Source organism: Haemaphysalis longicornis, unplaced genomic scaffold (genome assembly GCF_048455015.1).
Source record: "Haemaphysalis longicornis isolate Haplotype H1 unplaced genomic scaffold, Haemaphysalis longicornis Haplotype H1 scaffold_14, whole genome shotgun sequence".
NCBI classification, from domain to species: Eukaryota; Metazoa; Arthropoda; class Arachnida; order Ixodida; family Ixodidae; genus Haemaphysalis; species Haemaphysalis longicornis.
This window is the reverse complement of record NW_027526245.1, coordinates 30476130-30502242: the sequence shown is the minus strand read 5'-3', so window position 1 is coordinate 30502242 and position 26113 is coordinate 30476130. Positions and strand designations below refer to the sequence as shown.

Genomic DNA, 26113 nt, shown 5'->3' with positions numbered 1-26113 from the left:
CAAAATATATTTTATTTGATAGTAGTTTGCTTAATTCGAGTAAAATTAACTCTCTGGAAACGAACACTTAAAAAGCAAAAGCTATTTTATTTGCTCCACCACAGAAAAAAATTGACAGGAACCTAATTGCACAGAGACGATAGAGCTCGCCAAGACAGCAAAGACCAGGTTGATCATGTTTCAACCTTTATGGCCAAGGCATGCGGTATACTTTAAAATTTTAGATATGTTTTACCTCCCGAAATGAAGCTTCTAATTTACAATAGCCTTTTGGCTCCTCATGTAAATTATTGCCACCTCGTATAAGGAACCACTACCCAAACGGACCTTCATAAATTACAGGTTCTGCAGAAAAAAGCACTTCGGAAGATCACGAATGCGCCTTATGATGCCAGTACATCTAAAATATTTCCCTTAATGTCATTCCTGTACAAACCTTGTCTTAAAATGTAAAGAAGTCTGTTGAACAGCAACGCAGTATTTATTTATCCTAGATTTATGCAAACTAACTTTTCCCATAAATGTGCCATACGATATGCGCACCGGTATGCCTGGTTGCTCCAATTTTCAAGAACAAACTACGGATTCTCTAGATTACAATATCGAGTACCGAAATTATTAAACTCCTTACAGAACGCTGATATAAACCTACATTCCATCTCTAAGCGAATGTTGACACCTCCAATTTCGGAATATGGTGAACTTTCTTGGTACCGGTGACTTAAGTGGTTGTGTAACTTGAATGGCATGTATAGTATGGCCTTATTTTTTGTCTCTATCCCTTGGTAATCTTTGTACCGAATCTTTCAATGTACTGACTGGCGTTACGAGTTGTATAAAATGAAGTGGGAGGTTCTAATTTCTGATAATGTTTGCAACATTACATCATATGTATACGTAAAATTCACCTCTCGTGGTGTGTATGTGCGTAATTTTCTCTCTATATAGGAGGAAGTTGGTACTGTGCATATGTGTTTATGTATGCACATGTGAGTATATGCGTGGATGCATATGGGTATGTATATGTATGTATATGTATGTGTAGATATAAAGGTGTATGTATATGGATACGCGTGTATATATGTGTCTATATTGTGACTGTGTATGCATATGTATAAAGATATGTGCCTGTTGCCAAACTCAGGGGCATGGACTTTTGCCAAGCTGCTGCATTGCAGCTTTTTGTTGTTACCCTAGCATTCTGGTTCTTCTGTGGTAATAATGCAGAAATGCAATGAAAGGAAATGAAATGACATGCATTTAAATTGCGGTGTCCAAAAACACGCAGAAAAGAATGGAAAAGAGGCGACAAACTCTGCAACGAAATTGCGATCTTTCCGTTGCACGTAAAAATGTCATGCTTGGCCCCTACGACATCGACCACCCATTCTGACGAGTCGGCTTGCTCACACTGTTCTTGAGACGCCCTTCAGGACCCATTTAAGTAAGTATACGAAGCTTGCACTGGCTGCACCTTACAATGACAGCTATACCAAAACCCCGAATTCTAGGGATGACTATGTATGGAACTTACATTTTGGGAGCCATTTCTACGTCTTTTGTGGAAGCGAAGTTTGGGTTCGCCACCTGGCACATTCCCTGCGCATGAGAAACAAAAGAGAAAGGCACAATCACTTTCAGGCATAAAGTCTAGGCTCAAATGTTATCCGTTCAGCTAATTGACTTTCTGCACCTAACTGGACTGCATATTTACCAGTAGACTTATCGGTTTCGTGACAGTCTGTGCTTTTAGCACCCATCTCTCTCATGCTTACCTACTTCCCCTTTTTTTTTTCTTGATTCCCACTTACTTCTCTCTTACCATCTTTAAGCCTACTCTCCTATGCTGCGTGGCCAAACACGAAGAAAAAAAATGCTAATATTTTATGTCAGTTTCATTGGCCCTTCGCAGATCTAAAACAGCCCACTAAAAAAGGTTGTATCTCTGCAAACATTTGTTTTGTCAAGTAGGGACTCTGCTAACCCGCGATAAGCCGTGCTGCTTGTACAGCGCATAGGTTGTCGCGCCAGGCACCTATAAGCGAGTACAGCGCCAGATGCCCGCCTGAGGGCATTTTGATTTTCTGTTGGACATATTCTACGGCATCCTTTTCAAGTCAATATGTTGGCGCGGGGCCGAGGCTGCCATTCGTCCAAAGACGTCTCCGGCTTGCTTGAAATCCTTATCCTAATTGTATTGTCTCTCATATATGCACTCAGATGCTATCCGCCGAGAACAAATCATTCGTTTTGCAACTTGACGTTTTCCGTTTTTACCTGTGTGAAAAATGTGCCCTTTTGCAAGCATCGTTCATTATTTTACCGTGTAATGGATCGGCATCAGTCTCCATTTAGGTCATAGCCTACAGATGCAAACCGTAAATAATTATATTTTCATTAGCCCTGCCGCACTGCTAGCATAACTTTCATGAAATGTAGCCTGCAACCGCCTCCACTGACTTGCCGTCGAAAACATTTCCGTCTATATCTATTCCATTATACATTTTATCACCCGACACTACGTCATCAGCTTATCTTGCCTCCTCAATTTATATCGCTGCGCTTGGATCATGCTAATAAAGTTGGACTACCACTGTAAGAACAAATGCATTTTTTCAGCCTTTTATACTCAACCGCCTACCTGCATCCACCGCTGTCATTATTGATCATGATTCATTTAAGGATACAATAGCTGCATTGTGTAATTATAGGGTATCTTTTCTGTCATGTTATGCATTAGCTAATATTGGATTATTAGAAGCTAACTTGTTATCATTCTACTTGTATTAATATGCGCCAGCTACGATTGTGTTTGCTTGCTGTTTTTGTAACCATTTTTGTGTTTTACTGGTTTGATGATCACTTTATTGTATTTAACCACTGCCCTCTCCAATGACTTATGGCCCTCAAGGTACTGGAAATGAAAAAAATTAATAAATAAATAATAAATAAATAAATAAATAAATAAATAAATAAATAAATAAATAAACATTGTAGAAAACGAATGAGCAAGCGATGGCACGCAGAAATATTGCGAAAACGTTTCATGTATAAAAAATGGTCTTGGGGTCAACTGGACGGGGGTATGAAACAACGAGGCCGAAAATGGGAAAAATATTGCGAGGGCACGCAAGGAGCACTGCTTCTGAAGTACAGAGCGGGAAGATGGTGTTTAATCGGCGAGTTTTACTGTGGTAACCACCCTTTTGCCGTTTGAAATTTTTGAATGCGGTGCATGCCCCGCATTCGCATCGTGTATCAGAGAGGACACTAAGAAGTGTGGTAACACATTGAGATATATTAGACCTGAAATACGGGTTCTACGCAGAAGGCCTCGATGCGTTCACTAGCTTAGACAACCTTCTCAATCTGTGTTCTCTTCTTCTCTCCGTCACTGGCGCTGGAAGTGCCAACCAACCCGGGCATACACGGGTAGCTACAGGCAGCAGGATGAAACGTGTGCATGCTGCGGCAGTGATCGGGAAACTATAGACCCTATTGTCAGGATCTGCGCAGAGATACGGCCACCGCGGGGTGAGGGGGAAACGACGCTGGCGGAGGCTTTGGGATTTGGGGCGAGGGGGAGCCTCAACTTCAAGGCCATAGAGGTGATGAAGAGGCGACTGGAGCGGTGGTGGAGGAAAAGTAGGGAAGGGATGGGTACGCAGGCCGGAGTAATCATGCGGACGAGAATTTAGAACAGCGAGGGGAGAAAAAAGGGGGGTGGGGGCGATGAGTTTAAAGCAGAAAAGACGGAGAGATGGGAGGGAGGAAGCAAATCTATAGGTTAGCTGGGAGTAGGGCAAGTACACGTAATAAAACAGGCAAGTCGGTCGCTGACAACCGACGCCCCGATTCAAAGGGAAAGCCACTAATCATAATCATCAGCATCATCATCATCACGAGGGCGTTTACTGGGAAACCGTTTCTGTACTTCCATTACCGAATTACTGACAAAGGCGCCGGTTTATGTTTCTACCAGAAGTTTATAGGTGAATGGACAACGCCTTTGCTGGTCCACCATTTGACACCTATGGTCGCCGACGATTCGCGCTGCTGGGAATGCATGTTAGTCCTGCATTCAGGCAGTCCATGGTTCGAATCTCACCCCCAGCCTACATTGCGCTGCTGTGAACGAGGTCGCGGGTTCGATTCCCGGCCGCGGCAGCCGCTTTTCTGATGGAGGCAAAAAGCAAAAACGCCCGTGTGTACGAGATTTCGGCGCACGATAAAGATCCCCAGGTGGTCAAAATCAATCCGGAGCCCCCCACTACGGCGCGCCTCGTCGAGTATGTTGCGTCGGCGCGTTAAACCCTACAATCAATCAATCCCCAGCCTACATTTCCTTAACTTCAAGATAGATTGAAAATTGAACACGTTGATACTGGTTTGTGCTGTTGAAACAGCGCCAAGACGATGGAAACGAAGGACAGAGGGACAGGGACTAGGGACAGAGCCAAGACGAGGGACAGAGCATGCGCTCTGTGTCCGGTGTGTGTCTTTTCTTGTACCGCTTATTGTCGGCGTTGATTGCAACGTTAACTGTCTTAACACCGATATCATCCGATTTAATCGTTCAGTCATTGGCTCGTTTGTGAGCCCTCGGTGCGTCAAGGATGCGAAAGTTTTCCCTAAACAATTTAAATCGATGCACTGAATGGTGTAAACCATTATAGTGTTGAGGACCTGTGATTGATTGATTGTGGGGTTTAACGCGCCGATCCAACGTAGGCGATGAGGCGTGCCGTGGTGGAGGGTTAACTTTGAACACCTGGGGAATCCTTTACGTGCGCCGAAATCTCGAACACACGGGAGGTTTCGCTTTTCGCCTACACCAGAAAAGCGGCCGCCGCGGCTGGGAATCAAACCCGCAACCTCGTGCTCGGCAGCACAACGCCTCAGCCACTGAGCCACGGCGGCGGATTGGGGACCTGTGAGGCATGCCTGCCAGACTTGGAGGTGCCACCAGTTATGGACATTTTAATTTCAGTAATGACAAATAATAGACGCCTTCCGCTAAACCTGGGTGGTGTTCGTAGTTCTCAAGCTTGAGTTATCTTGCGCTGAAGACCCTCCAATCAGGCTCGAAGTGCCATCTGTCGGCATGGACATCGCCGCTGAGTCTGTGGTAGCCAATGTTACCGTGGCACAGCTATCACTTGCACTAGCTACTCGAGGCGGGTCCTCAGTGGCTGTAACATGCGTTCTATACGGAGAGTGAGTTCGGGGTTCGGTACAGGTCCGCGGTGAGAGTGTAACCCACAAAAATGACAAAAAAATTGGCTGCAATTTACGATGTGAAGGTGGTTGGAAAGCAAAGGTGTAAACGACACCCCCCTACAATTGCATACAAGGGCCTATACATAGAGTGAAACCAGAGAACTGGCACCCGTTACCTGGAATTCGCGGGGTGCTGTCCCGAACGCAGCAGCGTAAGCCACAGCCGGGCTACAGCGTCGGACGCCCCGCTGTAGCCCGGCCATGCGTCGGAAGAAAACGGAGGGGAACGTCTTTCGAAGGGTGAGACAGCGGAGCCTAGCCATCCTGATCTGCTAGCTCGGGGCTACACCACCGCGCGACGCAAGCGCAGACACCGAAACAATTAGGCATGTGAGCTTAAAGATTCCCATTTAGACCGATTTAAAGTAGCTAGTTTAGTAAGTTCGATAATTGCGAGGGAGCTGAGGAAACTCTTATAATCGCTATTTATCGGAACCAGCTGCGCCTTTCGCCTTTTTAATACCTGTTGAAACACAACCGAATAGGTATTTACGAATTTAGAAAACGCAGCCCCATTCGTGGCAAGGAGTAAGCAAAAGGTAGCGTTTCTCCAGCGGCCAGATGTCTGTATGTGGTCGCTACATTTTCATTTCCCGCCTTGCAAACCAACCCTTAACGTATCCTTGCCGTACGACCACTTAATTTCGTCGGGTCCGGGTCAACCAGGAGGTGCTCTCCAACAGGACGCGCGAAACGGACGCGAAGCTGCGCCAAAGCAGGCCCGAAAGAACCGCCACTAAAGCAGACGACAAAGCTATCTCTCCGACGCGGCCGCCAGTGTGAGCAGGAACCTGCGCGCGGGCAACTCTGGGCAACCATTCTCCGCGCCATTGACACTGTGCTCCGTGAGTTACCTCTCCCCCCTCCCCCCTTTGGCCGCGTTGGGAGTTTTTTGTCGCGCACTCCACGAAGGCACCGTTGGCTGGTAAAGGTAGACAGCTTTGATTTACAGGGTGGGAGCCACGTACGCACTCTTATGTCCTTAATTGCCGGAAATTTCTCTATTGGCCTTACGACCTTTGGGCAATGCAGGACTCTGACTTCATGAAATATTCTCTCCGTAGAATATTGGCTTCTGGCTACTTCCGGTTTCACCGGTAATGTAGTCACCAGTCGTCTACTCAGCTCTTGGGAAACCACCTTTTTACTTGTGTACTGCACAAATAACTCAATGTAAGCTGAATAATAATCCGCACATTTGAACGGCCATAACACGCCGCGCGTGCGAACAAAATAATGCCATGCTGCCTGTTTTTACAGCGTGTTTGTAATTATACGTTTTGTTGCTTTCGCATCACTCACTGCAAATTAATGCATCCTGCACGCGCCAATCAGGAACGTCCCTATTCGCCTTTTTTGTGGTTTGACATCGAAAAGCGCCCCACGTAGCTTAAAGGGCCGCGCAAACAAAATACAAGTGTTTTTTATTCGAAAGATTGCATGTTTTATCGTACCCCAGCGCGTGTCCGGCAGCAAATGATGCCGCCATCACTGAGCAATTTTCAATTTAGGCTAAAATTTCGATTATCTCGCCAAATCATGGGTTTCTGTGACCTCTACAACGGCACGATTAAAACGAACTTCCACTGCGTCATTCGTCTGCGCAGTAATTGCTTGCTGCCAGTCCTACCAGATGGCGCTACCATACTCAGCCACGGACCGTTGGCCGTCGTTGCTTTGGTTTTGTCCATATTTACACCTGGCTTGCTTTTGTTAAAGGGAGACTGAAGTTATTTGTAAACATTGCGGTATTACTAGCGCAAATTGTAGTTCGGAGTCCGTAGGCGTTGTTTCGACCACTCTGGCCGCGTTTACGCGAATTTATTTAGTAAAAAAATCAATTCGAAAATGCTGTCCTCCTCTCTTTACGCTCGCCCATTTTCTGTGGCGTTTTCATGTGACGTCAGCAGGAGATGAGCTGGAAAATGGCTGCGCTACTGCAGGGTTCGCCGACCAGCCGACCTACCGATCGAGTCAGTCGGCCCAGCGTTTCGTCCGCCGGCCGCCGACGGGTCGTCGCTATTCGCTCGCTCAATTTAAACTAAGCCACAACACCTTCGTGAATGAAAGAATGTGCCTTTCTTTACTTTGTTAGTTTGTACACTGTGTCAAACTCAATGTCCGGGTCGCTCCACACAAGCGCTGCACAAGTGCACATGCGACGCCTCGCTGACTTTACGCTAGTAGGAAAATATAAGGCCAATTGAAGGCGGGAGAAGAGTCAGCGAAGTCAATATAGGTGCTATGAAAATAAAACCAACTGAAACTTTTACCGTACAGCGCAAAACTAGGGAGCAGGAAGCATTTTTTGCGCTGGGTAAACAAGCAGCGCGGTCAGCAGCACGACCGCACATCTGCGAACGCTTTTCCGTCAAAGAAATGCAATTGCTAGACGTGAGATATTGTGGAAGTTTGGGGGACGCTTACTGCAGGAGCGCTTTACAACAAATAGTCACACAAAGTACTTGAAATGCTTAAAATAAATAAAAGTGTAAACTGATTATACATTATAAATCTTATATATCCAGCCCCACCAGTGCCGGCTCGTGGCCTAGTGGTTTGAGGCGCTGGGATTACTCTCATGAAAGTCGCAGCGCAGGTTCGAATCCGCGAAAGTGCATTTTTTTTAAGTTGATTTTTTCGTATTCCGCCGATGTTTTCTGGACTGAGTTCACCCTTTTTGGGCCGTAACGTTCACTGCTCCACGAGTGAGATCGCAGAACGCGCGCATACTGGCAATAGACAGTTTTAGTTGAGCGTACGCAGAGAGTTGCGCGCGCACGTAGGGGCAGCACAGCGCCCGCAGCGAAGTTCTCGCGAAGAACCAGTTTTAGTTGACCGCACGCAGAAGTTGGTGCGTGGATAAACCAGTAGCGCGGACATGCGCGCTTTGTGTGTCATGCAGCGCCACTAAACGCCAGATTGGCGAACGAAACATGTGGTTGCCGGCCAGCGCCAGACGTAAACCTAGCCAGAAGAAGCCGTAAACCAGTTTGGGGGAGACGCCGTTCCTTTGTTCCTTTCGTTCACGGGCGAGAGAGACCGCAAAGAGGAAGGGAGGGGCCTCGCGCACGGACCGCAAAGCCCGCAAAACCCGCAACGCAAGAATCCAAAACTTGCGGGCGCACGCATAGCGCGCAGCCGCCGCTTACGTACTGCGCATGCGCCCTCGCGCCTCCGCAAGTTCTTTGCGCGCGCAGAGCTGCTGCGTGCGCTCAACTAAAACTGTCTAATGACGCGCTAGCGAGTTCTCGTTGGCGTGCTGTTGCCACAAGCCCCGACTGCTTGCGGGCAGTGGGCCCAGGCCTCAATCAGCACACCCTTGGCCTGGTGCGAACTAGCTTTTTACGAACAGACATGAGTGAGGCAAGCTCCGAATATGCGGGAAAAGCGCATGGCATTTGAGAGTCTGCGGTGACGCGGAGGGCGTTCATCCACTGCGTAGGCCTCGTCTAGTGATTTCTACGATTCCAAGCCGCCCTGGGAGGTTTATCTTAGACATTTGACAGCCGACAACATGGCAGAAGCGCGGTACGGCGATTACTGAGATATCGAGAATGGCCATCCAACAACGCCATCGGATATGTCAAGCATGTTGTTTTACAGAACCGAAACCGAAACCGAAACTTGTTTGATTGCTAACCTTGGGCATCGTCCAATCACGGTGCCCCCCCCTCCTGGCGTCACAGCCTTTAGTTGGTGCGGCTGCCGCAAACCGCGCATGGTAGTTTGTCTTATTTCGCGCTTTGTAAAATAATTACCGATTTGTCAACCGGATACACGATGAATAGTGTGTTAATTTGAGCCAGTCTACACAGTGCAAGCAAAAACGGGAGCTTGACAAATTCACTTCAGTGTCCCTTTAACGGTAGAAGGGAATAGCGTCGTAAATCATGGGGTATGCTCGACAAGCAGGGTCATGTAAGACAACATTCATTACGCCAATTGGCCAGTGTCGTGTAAGACAACTCCAAAGTGGCGGACCAGCTAAAGTGTCCAGCTAAAGCATAGTGCGCCCACTACCAACAGCAGTGCGCATCGGTACTTCTATGTTAACGTGTATTCTCGTAACTTTAATTGTTTGCCGCAGCATCCTTACTGCTGCAAAGTGAACATGCATTACATTTAAGCGCAAATAACTTGTGTCGAAAGCTTACGAGCCCTGCCTAAAATTTGCGTTTGCTTTCGCGAGCCACATCCAAACGCACGGTGACATCAGAGGTTCTGTGACGGGAAATTAGGCAGTGGATCGCATGGCCATTCCCTTTTTTCTTCATTATATAGATTATTTGAGCGAAGTGTGCGTTAAGAGTAGTGCCAGTATGATTCCAATGAGAGTACCTTTCGAATGAGCGAAGCTTGTGTTTTGTCTGCATGACCCCTTTTAGATTGGGGCTACAATGAATCGCAGTTTATAGCGCTTAGTTAAAGTTATTCTCGACTTGCGTGACAGCATGCGCTTCTGTCCTGAAGCGGCCCATACTGCCGCACTAGAAGCAACACCGATAGTAGCTGACTCACATTCGCCGCAGTGACAAAGAAGATCACTTCTTCGCTGAGAAACCTGAGGGAGTGGAGCCTCAGCTGCGTGTCCGCGTTGATTGTAGCGTGGTTGAAGCCGCGTCTCCAAATCTGAGAAGTAAACAAAAAAAAAACGGAATGCCTTTTAGTAAATACGTCGTAATTCTACGCCGCTGGTCGCAGAAAACAACGGCGCCGTTCGCAGCCCACATGTTCGTGTTAAATATTGCTTTACACTCGAAGATAGACTCGAGCTTTTTGCTCTCAGTGCCAAAGGACACGTGCGCCATCTTAGTAGTACCTCATCACAACCGCATTTCGTGTCTCCTCTCTCTCTCTCTCAACACACGGTTGACGGATCCTCGTTGACGGGCTCATTTGTCGGCTGGTAGGTTGCGCCAGGATTTGACCGCTTACGACAATGGGACATTAGGTAACGCCAAGTGAAGGTTGGACCGCGGTATTCGAGGTAATAATATCGTTAGGCGCCGTTCACGGTGGGTGAAGCTGAGTTGCGTGCATTAAGAGAACGCATACTTCAAATTCGGGTTTGAGGGCGCTGGCATTTTACGAACGTCTGATCAATGAGCATTGTGCGTAGGGGCTGAGGAAATGTTCCTGCGTCCTGGCACCCCATTTCGGCTCCAAATTAATTTTTCTGCACCCGTTGAGCGGGCGTTCTCGCTGCACCAACCAAAAAACATGGCTACTGTGTGTCTTCAGAGAACGTGTTCCATAGATTAGGCCAGAGACTGCGGAGGTTCAGGACAAAGCTTAACGCTCAAGACATGCCCGCGATAAGAACGTGAGATTTCTACATGTCGCAGCCCCACGAGTAGCTATGACGACCGGGTGCGTATAGATGAGTGCGCTACAAAAATAGCAACAGTAGCTGCTTTTACATTAGATTGGATCAGTGTGAATATTGTGCCGAATTTTACCACATCACATAGTAATAGTGAAAAAAAAGGGGGTGTAAGGTCCACTTATGAGATCAGCGGCCGGCTGCGCGTGAGAACCCTCCACTCTGTCTGGGGGCCCAGCACTGTGGACTCTACGCCGCAGCCGTCGCCAATTCCTCACGGCGCGTATGGGAGATGGATTATCTGGCCCACCGCATACCACAGGGATAATCCCGCATTGAGAACGCAGACGGCGCCGCCGGGTTCCGAGAACCGTCGACGTGACGCGCGGAAGGGGTGGAATTACCGCCGTGGAAGCGCGCGCCGAGCGAGACACCATTGTTAACGCGCCCCGGTCGGTACTGTGCACTGTCGCCACCTTTCACTCTCAGACCGGGGGGTCGCGCGCACTTGCTCGTCCGCGAGCGTGCCGTTGACAAAAATATTGCGGCGCCTCATTGAATATTCCGTAGCGCGCTGAGTGACAGCTGTCTACGTGAATTTGGGCACTCCCTTGTCTACGAACGCTACAGGGGCGTTCCCGAGAGAGTGTGATCTCGAGGTGTTATAAGGCCGAACTTGGCCGGTAGAAATCGTTCTTGTCTGAGCGCTGAGCTGGGCAGTTCCCGGCGGGACAAGGAGTCTCGACCGTTAAAGCTAGGTTGGGATTTGTGAGCCCCCTAGGCTAGAGGTTAAGATCGCGCCGGAGGATTAGGGTACAGCGCCGTACCGGGCAACTAGACGGATCTTACGGCGAGAAAGGGTCTCGGCAGTCGGTTCTCGAGGGGTTTGTGTACGCTCCGAGAATAGGAGAGTTAGACGAAGTTGAGTAGCTCGAGTGATTTGTGCGCACTCAGAGCTAGCGTCTAGCTGAAGTTTGAAGTTTTTCCTTTTACTACTCATGTACCCAGTTATCCAGCTGTAAATAGCTGTATATAAACTTTCGTTACACTTAACCTCAACGCCTCGAGTTCGTCAATTCGACTGCCGTCTCCAAGAACTTCAACACCATCGCCCTGCCAGCCCCCTGCCAAATCAACCGGAGCGCGGGCGATTGGGTTCCTGATCGACACCGGACTTCGGGGAAACGAACCACAACCATCTTTACTGGAAGTGAGATGTTTTACACGACACAAGACACCATTCGAACCACCTTTTTTTACACCGCTTGTTCAAACCTTGCTACCGCATTTCCCCTTTGGTGACGGCCAGTGTCGGCAATAATTCAACCGCAGGGTTGCCTCCTCAAGCCACTCACGGGGCCCGGATACCTTCGTATTGACCGCAGGCACGAGGACGAGGCCACACGCCACATTTGAGCCTAGGAGGGAGGCCACGAACGCGTCTTCGGACAAAGAAATTCTTCGTCGCGCGCCTTTCAGTGCTGCAAATGTTTACAAGGCAAGAAGGCAACTCCAGGTATTCGTGCGTGTGTACTTGACTGTTAGGAATATATAAAAAACAGTATTCCCTACCCTGTAGGCACCCTGACACTACATGTAAACAGCCCGTCTCTAATTCATTCCGGCTCTGCTGCAGCATGGCGGGTTACCCATACAAAATACCGTAAACCGTCGTTAAATAGACCGAAAACCGAATTTTGTTTAGTGCATTTCCTCTAGCTCATATGAAAGCCAGCGTGTTATATACTGACGTAACCGCAACAAATTTTAAATAAACAGGCTAAAATCATTTTAATTTGGCATAAAACTTTCTGAAGTCTAAATGGTGGCGCCATGTCGTGTCCGCACGTGACACTACGTTATTTGTCCCATGGCCTCCAAGATTTCCCCGCGCGCGTTTTGAACCGGCCGTCCCAATCGCCGCGCGCCCCAGCCAAATTTTGTAAGCGTGCTGGTTGCCCCGCGCTCCGCCAGGCGGCACTGCGCACCTATGCATCGAATACATCCTTCAGCCCGTTGGGCAGCTGTTTATGCGGCATTTCGCGGCATATCAACGAGGCACTTTTTTCTGGTCTTGGCACGAGTGTATTTGCGTGTTTATTTGCCGCATTTTCTGACACAGAATACTGTAATGGATGTGTCCTTCATGGGAACAGCGGAAAACTCGTCCCCTTCAAGGCAAATTCCTCCGCCCTTGCAGGGCGATTGGTGCATAAAGGGACCCCATCACCCCTCACTGGCGCTCTTCCGCTAATCGGAAGCCAACATTTAACTGAATATACGATTTACGCCATGAGTCATACGTACAATCCCATTTAGAATAAGAGCAGCTTTTTGTTGTTGGCTGATTCTAGAGCGAACGTACACAACCGCCAAGTATCCCACGTACGGGACCAAATGTGCAGCCCTGCATTTCCACACAAATGTAAATTGGTGGAGTTAATATTATTGATCGCTACAGAGCATGGATAAAGACAGTTAGCCCAACGTAATTTAGGAAAAAACAAAAATCGAGGAAGTAGAAAAATAAGAAATATAGGAGTGATATTAACGAAATCAAAAACAAATTTTATACGACTGCTTGACAAAACACACAAAAAAAAAGATCAGCGAAACTAAAGACAAAAGAGTGAATAAAAAACGAGCGAACAGACGAACTTTGTGACGCCCTGCATTTGCACAGAAAGTCATAATTGTCGGACTTAACAATTGTTATAACAGCGTGAATAGCGGTAATTGTTCAAACAGGATATTAAAAACAAGTAAACCTATAAATAATTTCCAAAGGAAAACTATGAGTTCTATACATGTCTCGCGCAAAGGGAAGACAAGAATAAAAAGCCCTGAAAAATAACGACAGACACACGAATAAAAATCAAAAACTGACCAGTGTAACGCCCTGCGCATTTTCGGGAAAATGTATAATTGGCGGAGTTAACACATTTAATTATACGTTATAATAGCGTGAATGGATATAATTGGTCGTACAGTATCTTAAAAGAACCAAAAATAGAAAATAAATTATAAAAGATACCTAGCAAAATGAAAAAAAAAATCGCATTTATACACCTGTTCCAAAAAAGGAAGACTAAAAAAAGCGCTAAAAAGAACTACGGAAACCCGCATAAAAATATCATGAAAACAAACCGCCTAAACCCCTTCCTTTGCATAGAAGATAACATGTTTAATATATCAAATGCAGAGCATTTCAGCAACTCACGATGTAACCCGCGTTGACGTCCGTAGTCGTAGTCCGCACCCCTCCCCCTACACTATATAAAAAAATACTATCCGGCGCCAGGTTTCCATCCCTCGACCCTGCGGGCGGAACGCGAGGTACATGGTGCTCTACCCACTGCGCCACAAAGCCGACACAGAATGGGAGGCTAAGAACGCGCCTTATATCCTTGACTCATTCAAACTACTTCACGAAGCTGCTGATACAACGCATTCTTTAAAATAGTGTAAATCGAGCTAAGTAATTGAAGTAAACCTGAAAATAGAAAAAACCTTTAAAAGTGATCTTACAAAATAAAGAAATAGAGAGGTCAGCACAATGAATAATTCCCAATTCAGCTACATTAGTGCACTAATACACTAACCGCTGAGTTTCCTGCGCGCACAGGTATACAAGCAAAAATCATTCTCAATTGCAAACACAGACCTGTATAAGTCGCACATGACGCAATAATTATGTAGCTTCATATGCTATGATGTATCGTGAAGTTCTTTGGAGACCATTATTAGCGTTTTTAACTGCCGTGCATATGCGCTATATCAGTTCACAAAGCGCTTGATAAATCCTCCCAAATACCGCATTGCAATGAACCGCATTGCACCGCGTTGCAATGACCTGTGGTGCTTGAATGTACCACGCTTGGGTTGTGTCGGACTTGGATGCTTCAACGAAAGATCAATTAAGCATACCAATCAGAAGCAATCTTAATATTGTATTTACGCGACAGATGTTTATGCAAGTCGCCACTCTTGCAGATAATAGAAGGAAAGGACAAGCGCTCCCGGTTTTTTTTTTTCTGCGCTTAAGATGAACGTGTACATACACATACAAAAATTAAAAAAATACAAAACAAGGCACAAAAAATAAAAAACCCCAGCAAAGAGCTGCAGGACCGACTGTGCTTCGTTCGGGTGATTGCTGCTTAATCTTTGTGCTTGCGCGCCTCATAATATTAAGTTAACCGTAATAAAGTTATTGGTTATTGTATTGTACCTGCCACTTTAAACCTGGCTTCTAGACTCAATTTCACTGCAAGCTGCGAAAACGCCCGTTTCTTCGCTTGCGCCGAGCTGCCGCGGAATAGTTGATGCATAGGTGGCGAGCGCCGCGGTGCGACCGAAGACGCGGCCACGCCCCCTTTTCAACTTACGCTCGGCCGGAGCAAAATGTGCGCGGTGGAATCTCGGAGGCCATGCGTGTCCAAACAACTCTATCGGTTTCACCGCGTCATTCAAAAATTGCGTAAAGGAACAGGAAATGTTGCACATTATTATTGTTTCACCCAGGGACGAATTTTGGAATAGCCATTTTGACCTCAAGTGCAGTTTGAAATACGGTGCCGCACTTCTTACTGTCATGGTAGCCACTAGAGCCACTAAATAAGCATCTAGTGGCTCTAGTTGCCACCATTTCTTTCTGGCCACCTGTCACAATTAATCCCGCGTTCGTGAACCTGGGAGGGTAGGGGTACCCTCCAGCCGAGAGACGACATGCAGCGTGCTGGTGGTGACGGTGACTGACCCCCGAGCAGCCGTGCCCGGAGGTGTTTATTGCCCGGCCACACACAAGGTTGCCCACCGAGCCTGGTGGGGCCACTGAACTTAGCGGCCAACGAATATCAGGGATGGGGGGCGCCACACACTTGTCACACCCCTCACCCCCAAGTTTGTCCTACACAAACACAAAACACCTGTCCCCCCGGCGAGTACCGGTCCGGAGGTCTCCGCAGTCTCGCACTCCGCCTGGGCACAGGTGTCGATGCAGGTGTGGCAGCATTGGGTGCCACCTGTGTCACACTCGCACCAGCTGTCAGCCTTCCCGGTGTCGAAAGACTTGCGCGTGGCGCCACAGTGGCGCGAGTAGCACCAGCCCCTGGTGCTGTGCTGGCAGCGGTCGGTGAAGCTGGCTCCCCTTGAAGGAGTCCAGGCTGAGGCAGTGCAGCGGGCCCGTGGCCAGGCAGTCCGGCTGCAACAGCAGGGGCGCCAGCACCTGCTCGTGCGCGTACGGGTCCCCGCACACCATGCACAGCATCAGCCGCAGGTCCGGCCGGGGCCCCGCGACCGCGGGCAGCGTCTGGTAGATGTGCAGCCGCTCGATGCTCTCCACCAGCGCGCACAGCGCCTGCTCCAGCCGCACGGGGTCCAGGCCGCCGCCGTCGTCCACGAAGGGGCACTGCAGGCTCTTGGCCCGGTTGATGCCCTCCTCGCGCAGGAAGTCCCCCTGGCCCGCAAACACCATGACCAGGGGCAGGCCGTGGAAGGGCAGCCGGTCCTCCTGCTCCAGGTTGGCCAGCAGGGTCTTCTCGAGGCTCTCGCGGATGTACTCCAGCCCCAGCTGGCTGGCGTACACGCACAGGCAGCCCTGGGGCAGGGGCTCCGTGCGGAACGAGTTGTGCGGCAGGCCCACGTCGCTGTCGATGATCCTGAAGTCCAGCGCGTACTGGACCTTGTCGTCGAGCCGGAAACCCTGCGGGAGCACCTGCCGCATAGCCTGCGCCACGTGCTGGGCGCTGGCCCTGGCACCCAGCACCACCAGGTACAGCAGGCGGCCGTTGGTGCCCAGCACCCCGCCGCCGTTGGTGCCGGCCTCTCGCCGGTGCAGCAGCTGCTCGATGACACCGTCCATGCAGTCGGGCTGGACGGGGCAGTGCTCCCTCTGGCACCTCAATGCTTGCTGCCGTGCCGGTGAATGTCCCCACCTCGGGCTGGAACAGGGCCTCCGACTTGGTCAGGAGGCTCGGGCCATCTGCCACTGCATGCACTGCTTCCTGGTACTCCGGCAGCCTCACGCCCAACGCCAGGATCCAGTTCCGGCCCAGCAGAGTCGGTGACGGCCCCTTGGTCAGGTACAGGGGAAGGGTGGCCTCCCTGTCGCCAAGGCGGACGCTGACCTGGGCTTGACCCTCGACTTGGGCGAGCTGTCCGGAGTAGCTGCGCAGCATGACGCCCGACGCCTCGACGGCCACGCCAGGGAAGGTGCGCTTGAAGGCTTTCCCGGCCATGACCGACACACTGGCCCCTGTGTCCAGCTCCATGGAGATGGGGCGCCCGCAGACTTCGACAGTCAGCCAGTATGGTGGCACCGGCGGCTGCACTGTGGCCGCGTGCCACATGTCGAAAACCTGCGGGTCTTCGGCCACGGCGTGAAGCCTAGCCGCTGCACCCGAAGCTGCTGCCACACGCCCCCGCCGCCTACCCTTGCGCCGACTCCCTCGGCCGTGGGCTGGCGCGGAACCTGTGCTCGGCGCCGGCTGCTGCTTCCGTCCGTCCGCCGTCGTCCCCCCTCGGCACGCCCGAGCAATGTGCCCAGTTCTTCCGCACGCAAAGCACTCCGCTTGCGCGAACTGGCACTGGGAGGGGGGGTGGTCACCACCACAGCGAACGCACCTGCCATGCCGTGCCGCCATCTTGTTCACCGCCGCCTCCGCCGACGGTGCGCCGGCCGCACGCGCTAGCTCGCCCGCGTCCTTGGCCGCAGCCTCCATCGCCAGCGCTGCCTTCACGGCGTCGTCCAGCGAGGGGTCGGGAAGCTCCAGGAGTCGCGTCTGCATGGCGGGGTCGTTGATGCCGCAGACGAAACGGTCCCGGAGGAGCGAGTCGAGCTGCTCCCCGAAGGCGCAGCCGCTCGCCAACCCTCGCAGCGCTGCGACGAACTGCCCGAGCGTCTCTCCGTCTCGGCGGCTCCGGTTATTGAAGCGAAAACGCTCCATTAACGTCGACGGAGCCGGGCTGTAGTGCGAGCGTAGCGTCGCGAGCAGCTCACCCAGCGACTTCTCGTGCGGCATGGCCGGCTTGAGCAGGTCGAGCAGGAGAGCGAAGACGCGGGTCCCGCAGCTGGCCAGGAAGATGTCGCGCTGTTTTGCCTCGGGTGTGTCGTTCGCCCGGAAAAACACGCCGACTTGCTCCTCGTAGACCGGCCAGGCGGACCCTTCACCCTCGAACGGCTCGAGCCTCCCGTACAGCGGCATGGCGTAATGGCGGCTGGCTTGAGGGGGCGGTGTCTCGGCGTTCTCGGTGGCGGCGTTCACGGTGGCTTCGGCCGCTCCGCGGGCTTCTTCCCTCGTCGCCAGTGTCACAATTTAGTCCCGCGTTCGTGAACCTGGGACGGTAGGGGTACCCTCCAGCCGAGAGACCACATGCAGCGTGCTGGTGGTGACGGTGACTGACCCCCGAGCAGCCGTGCCCGGAGGTGTTTATTGCCCGGCCACACACAAGGTTGCCCACCGAGCCTGGTGGGGCCACTGAACTTAGCGGCCAACGAATATCAGGGATGGGGGGCGCCACACACTTGTCACACCACCCATTGGTAGATCTGAAAAGCTCGATTTCAACAGTTCTAGGGTGCTATCAGCAAAACCATTCAGGGTTAAGGTGTCTTAAGTGGTACTTTTTTCATTTGGGAGAGAAAACATACTCGACAAAAATCGGTTGTCTATCCGTTTGAAGCAGCCATCGGGTAAGGCAGTTTGGCTTTTTTTTATGAGTGATACCTCAATAAAGGCGAGGATAATTTGCTCCCAATGCTCCGCAGTGCGGTTGAGAATGCTCCACGAAGCCCTTTAAATAAAGTGGGAATGACGACATCACGTTTCATTATAAGCAGGGTTCGCTGTTTGTCCGTAGCACTTTTTCCGCCGGGCAAAATCAGGGCGAGTTCAAGCGTGCTATAGTGAACTGGAATACTTTATCGCTGTACCCGTGCGCCACCCGAGTCGTCGCGTGCGATTGAGACGCCGGCGGTGTTATGCCACCTGGTGGAATATGACCCCTAGTGTGCTAACCAGGGCTTGAAGGCACGTGAAGAAAATTCAAGCTAAATTACTCCGGCTTACGCAGGATGAATAACGGCAGTCGTGTGAGCCAAACCTACCGGGTACATTTTCACCACGACATCCGAATCTGTGTTGAATGAATATTCATCGACTCGGGTAATTTGGAAGAAAATGTAGTCTCGGCCTAGAGTAAAAGCCAGTACCCTGCCTTCGTGCAGTTCTACTCCTGCTGAGGTCGTAGATCAAGGGAAGCCTGGAAAGGCCGTCACTACGCTTGTTCGAAGTTCTACCAACGCCCAATGACAGCAGCGTGTGGAGTCGAGCTTGAGAGCCGGTATAGGGACGTGGCTGTCTCCAACATAGTTTCAGGGGTGTTCAAACGCTAAGCTGAAGCTTAGGGCCGACGGCAGCGGATCCTCAGTGGAGGCAGACTTCGCGCTTTTGCGGTCTCGCGCTGTGGAGCTTTAAAATTCCAAGCTTGTCGAGCCGCGGGTGTTCCGGGCCCTGCCTTCATTTTTCCAGATCCACACACGCCGCACAGTGATGGCTTGGACCAGAGCGAAAGGTGTCTCGACTTTACCACTGCCAACAAGAACTTCCTGGAGTGCAGTAAAAGCGCGCAGAAGCAGAGGGCGCATCCGGAGGTAGCTTGGGATTATGGTGAATGCTCAGCGATGCCTCGCGATTGTTGCAACAGCGGGGATCCGTGACGCTGCCTTCAGTTGGGGTGCGTGCACACAGGCGCATGTAGGGCAGCCCAAGTGGCGAAATAATCCGCGCGAAAGCTGCGGAAGCACCTGGCCGTGTTCGGCGGAGTACTGCTATGCGTTCTGCGTCGGGGGACTCCTGTGGCGCGCTCTATCCAGCTCCGCGGCTCGCCGAGGGACCCGATGTGCTTCTCGGCATTTCGCGTCACAGTTACGGGAAAACGGGCATCTAGTGTAGCAGACCTGGATGCAGAAGCGGTTTGACTCTGCGAACGACGGCGCGAGGGGATCCTGTGACCGACCGGTTTGTTGCAAACAAAACTATTAGAAGGGGTAGTATTGAGTGCCCTGAGAAATTTCGTGTTAGCCAATCCCTCGTTATATGACCACGCCACCCCAGGCAAAAAAAAAAACAGAAACGAAGCCTCCCCGAATGAAAGGAAGGCTTCTGTAGGCAGGCTGGGCGCAAATTGATTGTGGCCAGTCGCCCAGCTGCGTCGCTCTCCTCATATTCTGTGTGACTTGTTCGTGCCAGTCGGTAAGTAGAAAAATGCGCGCCATGCGGCTATCTGGTTTTTCCTTCGGTGAAACGTTTGCGCAAGGCCTTGAAATGTGGTAAGTATAACCGAGGGTTCATTGGTTCACCTTAAAAAGTGCGCGATCACCTTGTTCCTCCTCCTCGCGAGCTTGAGGCTCCACCCAGGCGCCTTGAGCGGGATTCGCGCTCCGCTACAATGCGGTTTGTAATTAAGCGTAATTACGCGTCAGGACGCTAGCGTTGTGCAATCTCTGACGCCACTCAGAACAAGGTCAACAAGAGGTGTGAGTGCCTAAAGTTCCGTTCATTCGAGAAGGTTTGCTTAAGCTCAGGTTGTAAAAAGTTGGGTGATAGTCAACCAGATAGACTAGTTAGACGTATACATGGCTGTCATGAAATCCCTCAAGGAGGCAAAGGAGGCGCTATAACGACGTCATTACCTCGACATTTCGGCGTTTGAGAGTGGCTGAGCACTCCTTATCTCTTCCTCCTTCTTTCTCTGTCCCCATTTCTTCTCACCTTTCATTCCCTCTCTACCCTTCCTCCGGACGGGGTTGTATGCTGGTGAACTCCAAGTGAGTTTAAAATAACCTAAGTCCACTTCTTTTCCACTTTCTGTATCAATAAAGTACCGCTCACTCACTCAATGACAAAAAGGTCGATGATGAGCGGAAGTGAAAGTGCCGCACTTGTTTGTGACACTACTGGTGACGTAATGAGCAGAGACAGCGACGCAGTGAGGTGTAGCGAAGCTGTATCGGGTGTGAACTCGTGGACGCGCGAACCGAAGAGAGTGAAACGGTATTTGGAAGCTGGACAGTGCCGCCGCGTACACATTAAGCCCCGGGAGGCCAAATTCGCTGTCACTTTTCAGGTTCCATATTCCGGCGGATTAGTGCCATTCTTTACCTATACAGTCGAACACGGATATATCGAACTCCAAGGGGATCATAAAATAGTTCGATATATCGATAATTTGAATTATGAAATATGCCTACCTGAAGCGTACTGAAAACTCCGCACATCACTCAGAGCTTTTCAAAGTCGCTACAAGCGGTACCTTACGGATTTGTTCCTCACAGCCCGGTAAATTCAAAGCCACACCGCTACGATAACGGCAATTTACCACACAAAAAAACAAAAACTGTAAGCTTTGCTTGCTTCTTTTTCTGCGTCATAAGTTCACAAATCCAATCTTCCGCTTTTCTGTGACCATGGCTCCGAAACGTGAGCCGTGGACAAAAGCACGTAACATGCCACATGGGTCCTCCTGCGCGATCAGCCACTGAAAACCGCGCGAGCATGCACAAAACATGCCAGAAACGAATGCGGCAGGAGACGTCGCCGTCATCATCACATCCACCGCATCAGGAGAATCGCACTTGCAGGGGCAATTGGGGCGCAGCGTTCGATATATCGAATGTGCCCGTGATCAAGAGTTCGATATACGCGTACAACAGCGCTATACTTTTGCAAGGGATTTCCAAGGGGATGTTCAGACAGTTCGATATAGACAATAATTCAATATATCCGTCTTCGATATATCCGTGTCCGACTGTATAACCAAAATCAGGCAATTTCTTTTTGCAAACTTGTAACCTAAAGTCATGCTCGAGCGGTAAAAAGCAAAATGCCCCGCGAACGAGCAAAATACTTTATATAAAACAGGCACACTGGGATGCGTGTACTAGTTCAAGATTGCCGCTCAGATTTCTTTGACTAAATAATCGTAAGAACTCACTTGGTAGGCCAGTACGGTCGCAGATTTTGTGTAGAAGAGATCCCACATCAAAAAAGGGCTGACCTGGACGTCACATAGAGTAGAGAAAAACAGAAAATTCGCGTATACTTAGCTGTACACCACACACTGCGGCAAACAGTTATTAGCAATTTAAAAAATCGGACCGAGCAAGCGGTCGAAGAAGCCGCGTTTTCTATCAATATTACATAGGTATTTTACCAGTTTGAAATAAGAGAGGAGACAGAGGAGAAAAAGAGCTGCCGTATGCAGGTTGATTCTTATTCAATTTGATTCTTATACATAACAGAACAGATTCTTTTTCAATTCATTCTTATACATAACAGAACACTAGTCAGGTAGGAGGCATAGACGTAACTAACAAGCTTTTGGGAAATGCGTACACAATAGAAGCGGGAATATCAACTCTGTACATTAATATAAAAAATAAGCAGCTACAGGAATAGAAGTTTTTTGAAGCAGAAATGGTAAACAATAAAAGTGCACGTGAATAAAAGCGCACAGGAGTGCTCAGCGAAGAATAAACAAATGCTCCAGAGGGCGCACCAGCTCGATCGACACTTGAATCTTGTCGATTTGTGTTAAGAGCAACGAGTGCAAAAGTCTAGGTCAGGCGTATAAAACACGCAGGTAGCAAGAATTGGTTTGACAAAGCGGCATGGACGAGAAGAACTGATGGTGTCACCAATACGCTGGTTTAGTAAATTGAAAGCAGCTTGAACGCGTAGTCATTCAGGCATTACGGAACCAGGGTGTATACATGAGCATTATATAAGAATACTAGAGGATATTTACAATGGGTCCACAGCTACCATCATCCTCCATAAGGAAAGCAATAAAATACCTCTAAGGAAGGGCGTCAGACAAAGAGACACCATCTCTCCAATGTTATTCACAGCATGTTTCCAAGAAGTATTCAGAACATTGGATCCGGGAAAAGGTGGGAGTGAGGGTTAATGGAGAATGCCTCAGTAACCTCAGATGTGCCTTGCTATGTAACTAGGGGGACAAGTTGTAAAGCATGCTTTCCGAACTGGACAAACAGAGTCGAACCGTGGGCCTGAAAATTAATATGCAGAAAATCAAAGTAATGATCAATCACCTTGGGACAGCACAGCGGTATCAGATAGGTGGCGAGGCAGTGGAAGTGGTAAGCGAATATATCAACTTAGGCCAACTTGTGACCCAGGATCCCAACCATGAGGCAGAGATAATTAAAAGGATAAGAATGGGGTGAAGTGCATACGGCAGACATTATCAGATAATGAATGGCAGCCTACCATTGTCGCTGAAGAAGAAAATGTATGACAGCTGCATCTTACCGGTACTCACCTACGGGGCAGAAATGGGGGGGCTCACTAACGGGGTTCAACTTAAATTGAGAACGACTCAGCGGTCAATGGAGCGGGAAATTATAGGTGTAACATTAAGGGACAAGAAGAGAGCGGAGTGGGTCAGGGAACAAACGCGTGTCAAGGACATATTAGTAGAAATTAAGAAGAAGAAATGGACGTGGGCCGGGCATGTAATGCGAAGGCAAGATAACCGTCGGACATTTAGGGTAAGAGAGTTGATCCCTAGAGTAGGCAAGCGTTGCAGGGGGCGGCAGAAAGTTAGATGGGCAGATGAGATCAAGAAGTTTGCGGGGATAAATTGGTCGCAGTTACCACAGGACGGGGGTAATTGAAGATTAATGGGAGAGGCCTTTGCCCTGCAGTGGGCGTAGATAGGCTGGTGATGATGATGATGACGATGAACTCGTAGACTGCAGTCGTCTCAGTAGCAATAAATTCAGCGAAGTACTATACCCGGTGTGTGCATTCCACTCTATAGCAATGAGCCCTGTTGCTTGTTTGTGAGGGGAAGTTGTAATGTATTCTGCTCACTGGTTCCACATTCCGCATTGGCTCCCCAGAAATCGCACTATTAGAGCCGTCACTCTGGCGGTCGTGTATTTGCGCCTTGTGTTTTTAAGTAGTAAGGCAAAAAACTTCGGCTCCAGGAGGCACATTGTTGTCTCGTGGTTGTTCTTTTGTCGAATATTGTTTTTCTAATATTGTTGTCTAATATTGTTTTCTTTTTGGAAATATCAGCTACGGTTCTGATTTTGGAGGTTAAAATTGCGCACAATAAAATTAATACTTCTGGCGTGGCGGAGTGATGGTGACGCAAAGTCGCAGCCGCGCGTTAGCCGCTCTATGCGGCCCTCTGTTCTGCTGTGCTTTCGTTATAAAGGAGGAACCACTGCTGCGATGACGACGCTCGTACATTTTGTCGCCTTACGCCATGTGCGGCAATACCTTACGCAACAGGAGCCTCATCGTACTAGGCGGAAATGAATGTATATATGATTTCGGGCCGGTAGAGGTCCCCTCAGTTAAGGTGGCCCCTAGGTCGCCTATCGTGGCTTCCGAGGCGTCGTCTAGTATTGTGTGGCCTTGGTTGAGTCATTGCCTGCGGTTATCCGCTCCATATGACGTCAGGTGAGGTTGAAAATGTTATGAAAGTGCGTTAGATCCCCGCGTTACGGGCACCTTTTTCAATAAGGACGCGTCCGAGGACTGTCTAAGCGATCGGTGCAGTTGCTTTGCCGCCGGGCCAGCGTGAATCGAGTGGACGTACGTACGCTCGCGCTATGCGCGATTCGCAACTCATGGGCAGAAATGAGAGCCGGCCTAGATTCGACCATAACTAACCATCGACTTCTATTCGCTCCCGGCCCGTACTAAGGGGCAACATGCGTCCGCATTTTTAATGAGTGCCGCTTTGCGCGGCGGCAAAGAAATTTCCAGTTCCCCTCGAGAAAATGCCCTCACTACCATGACGAATACGTGAGTCTCTACGGCGTCACGTGGGCCTGCCAAAACACCTAATCTGCCCATCCAAATCCCAATACGCCGTTGCACTGACCAGCTCGGACCAGAACGAGCAGCATATGCCGATCACCAGGCCTCGAGCAACGGCACTGGTGCCTTGGACTAAGGGCGCCGCCACCTCAGGATGCAAACACACTTTTGCTCTATACGAATAAAGCTTATTCCTCCTGAAGTGCGCACAGGCCACGTGGAGCACTCTGAAACCCGGGCATCAGGATCCGGCCACTGAGGGCAGGGTCGTTACCCATGGGCCGCCGTGGGTATAGCCTTGTGTATAAGATGTTTTCATCATCCCTCCCGGAGGACGGCAGAGAAGCGCACACTGGCGGTACTTGTGACCGCAAGAACGAAGCTACGCACTTTTTTCCCTTGTGCAGCACACCAGTAGGGTGCTGACCACCATCATGCGCTCGGCTGTAGGGGTTGAACGTAGTGATTACAACTCCGATTTTACTTGGTAATATGGACTCACCTCCTTTTTGAAGCACTTTACTTCCTTTTGGACATAGGTGTTGACAGCAGCCTTTTCTTTTTTTGCTAAGTCTTTATATCCCTCCGGGTTTCTCTCGTTTACGGCTTTCCCGAAGCCGTAATCTGCAGACAAAAATAGTTATCAGCGAATGAAAGGTCACGCAGGAACAGTCCACAACAGCGCCCCCCATACCCGCGGTGTAGCTTCGGCGCGTTAAATCAATCAATCAATCAATCAATCAATCAATCAATCAATCAATCAATCAATCAATCAATCAATCAATCAATCAATCAAAATAAATAAATACATATATAAAAAATAAACAATCACGTGGTCGTAGTGCTGCACGCTTTCGCCCATAATTATTTTTCTAACAACCGAGGCGGCCAAAGGCAGGTCTGCAGAGCCAAAGCAACACAAGTGCCGATTTGGAGACACGGCGTGTACTCGATTTAGCGACAATGTTGAAAGGGAACTCGTTCGGACTGCCCCACGGACTGCGCAAATTTATATGCAGACTTCTAACACGCAAGTCGTAGAAGGTGCACAGTGTGAGGAGGTTCGACGCAATTGGCAATAATGAGGACGGCCTCCATAGAAGCAACAGTGGACGCTTATGACGGTGTCGTACTTGGCGTTTCTTGTACACACATTGAGAGGCAAACGTTAACAAATCAGGCCGCCGGAAGGAGCGGTCGCATACTGCCCGTCGCGCATTGCCATGCAAGTATTTGAAGCGAGCCATGAAACGAAAACCAGTGTCTGTTCCATTGGAGACACGGCGTTGCTCCAATACCGATCATGCCGATTTCAGCGGGCCAATTTCGGCTACAGAATAAGGTAGACAAAAGAGACAGCCCTTGTGACGCCGCAGGGACGTGCTTTTTTGACGCTTGGAGCAACCCACTACAACTGTCGACAAGAAACGATGGTGTGCCATAGTAGCGGTGCATGTATAGTTCCATTTCATGGAATCAACAAACGCTCATTCGCCGCGGCCGGCGTATAGGGGACATTGTAGGAAAAAATTGCCGACGCGAAATCTGAACGTTTAAGGTTTATCTTGCTCGGGAGAAAGCAACGTACGTACTAAAAAAAAAACGCTGTATTTTTCATTAGTAGGCCTTTTAGCGGCATTTATATAAT

The 26113-nt window shown here is 49.7% G+C and overlaps 1 protein-coding gene across 1 annotated transcript in view; it reads right to left on the bottom strand.

Annotated features, from left to right (window-relative positions):
- The window catches only part of LOC144165223 (uncharacterized), a 47959-nt gene that overhangs the window by 5083 nt on the left and 16763 nt on the right, over nt 1-26113 (bottom strand). Inside the window, exons 3-6 of the mRNA XM_077695339.1 lie at nt 24968-25089; nt 21602-21664; nt 9802-9912; nt 1535-1599 (exon numbers count right to left, since the gene is read on the bottom strand). Of these exons, the coding sequence (XP_077551465.1) occupies nt 1535-1599; nt 9802-9912; nt 21602-21664; nt 24968-25089 (361 nt within the window). The remainder of the gene's footprint in view (nt 1-1534; nt 1600-9801; nt 9913-21601; nt 21665-24967; nt 25090-26113) is intronic.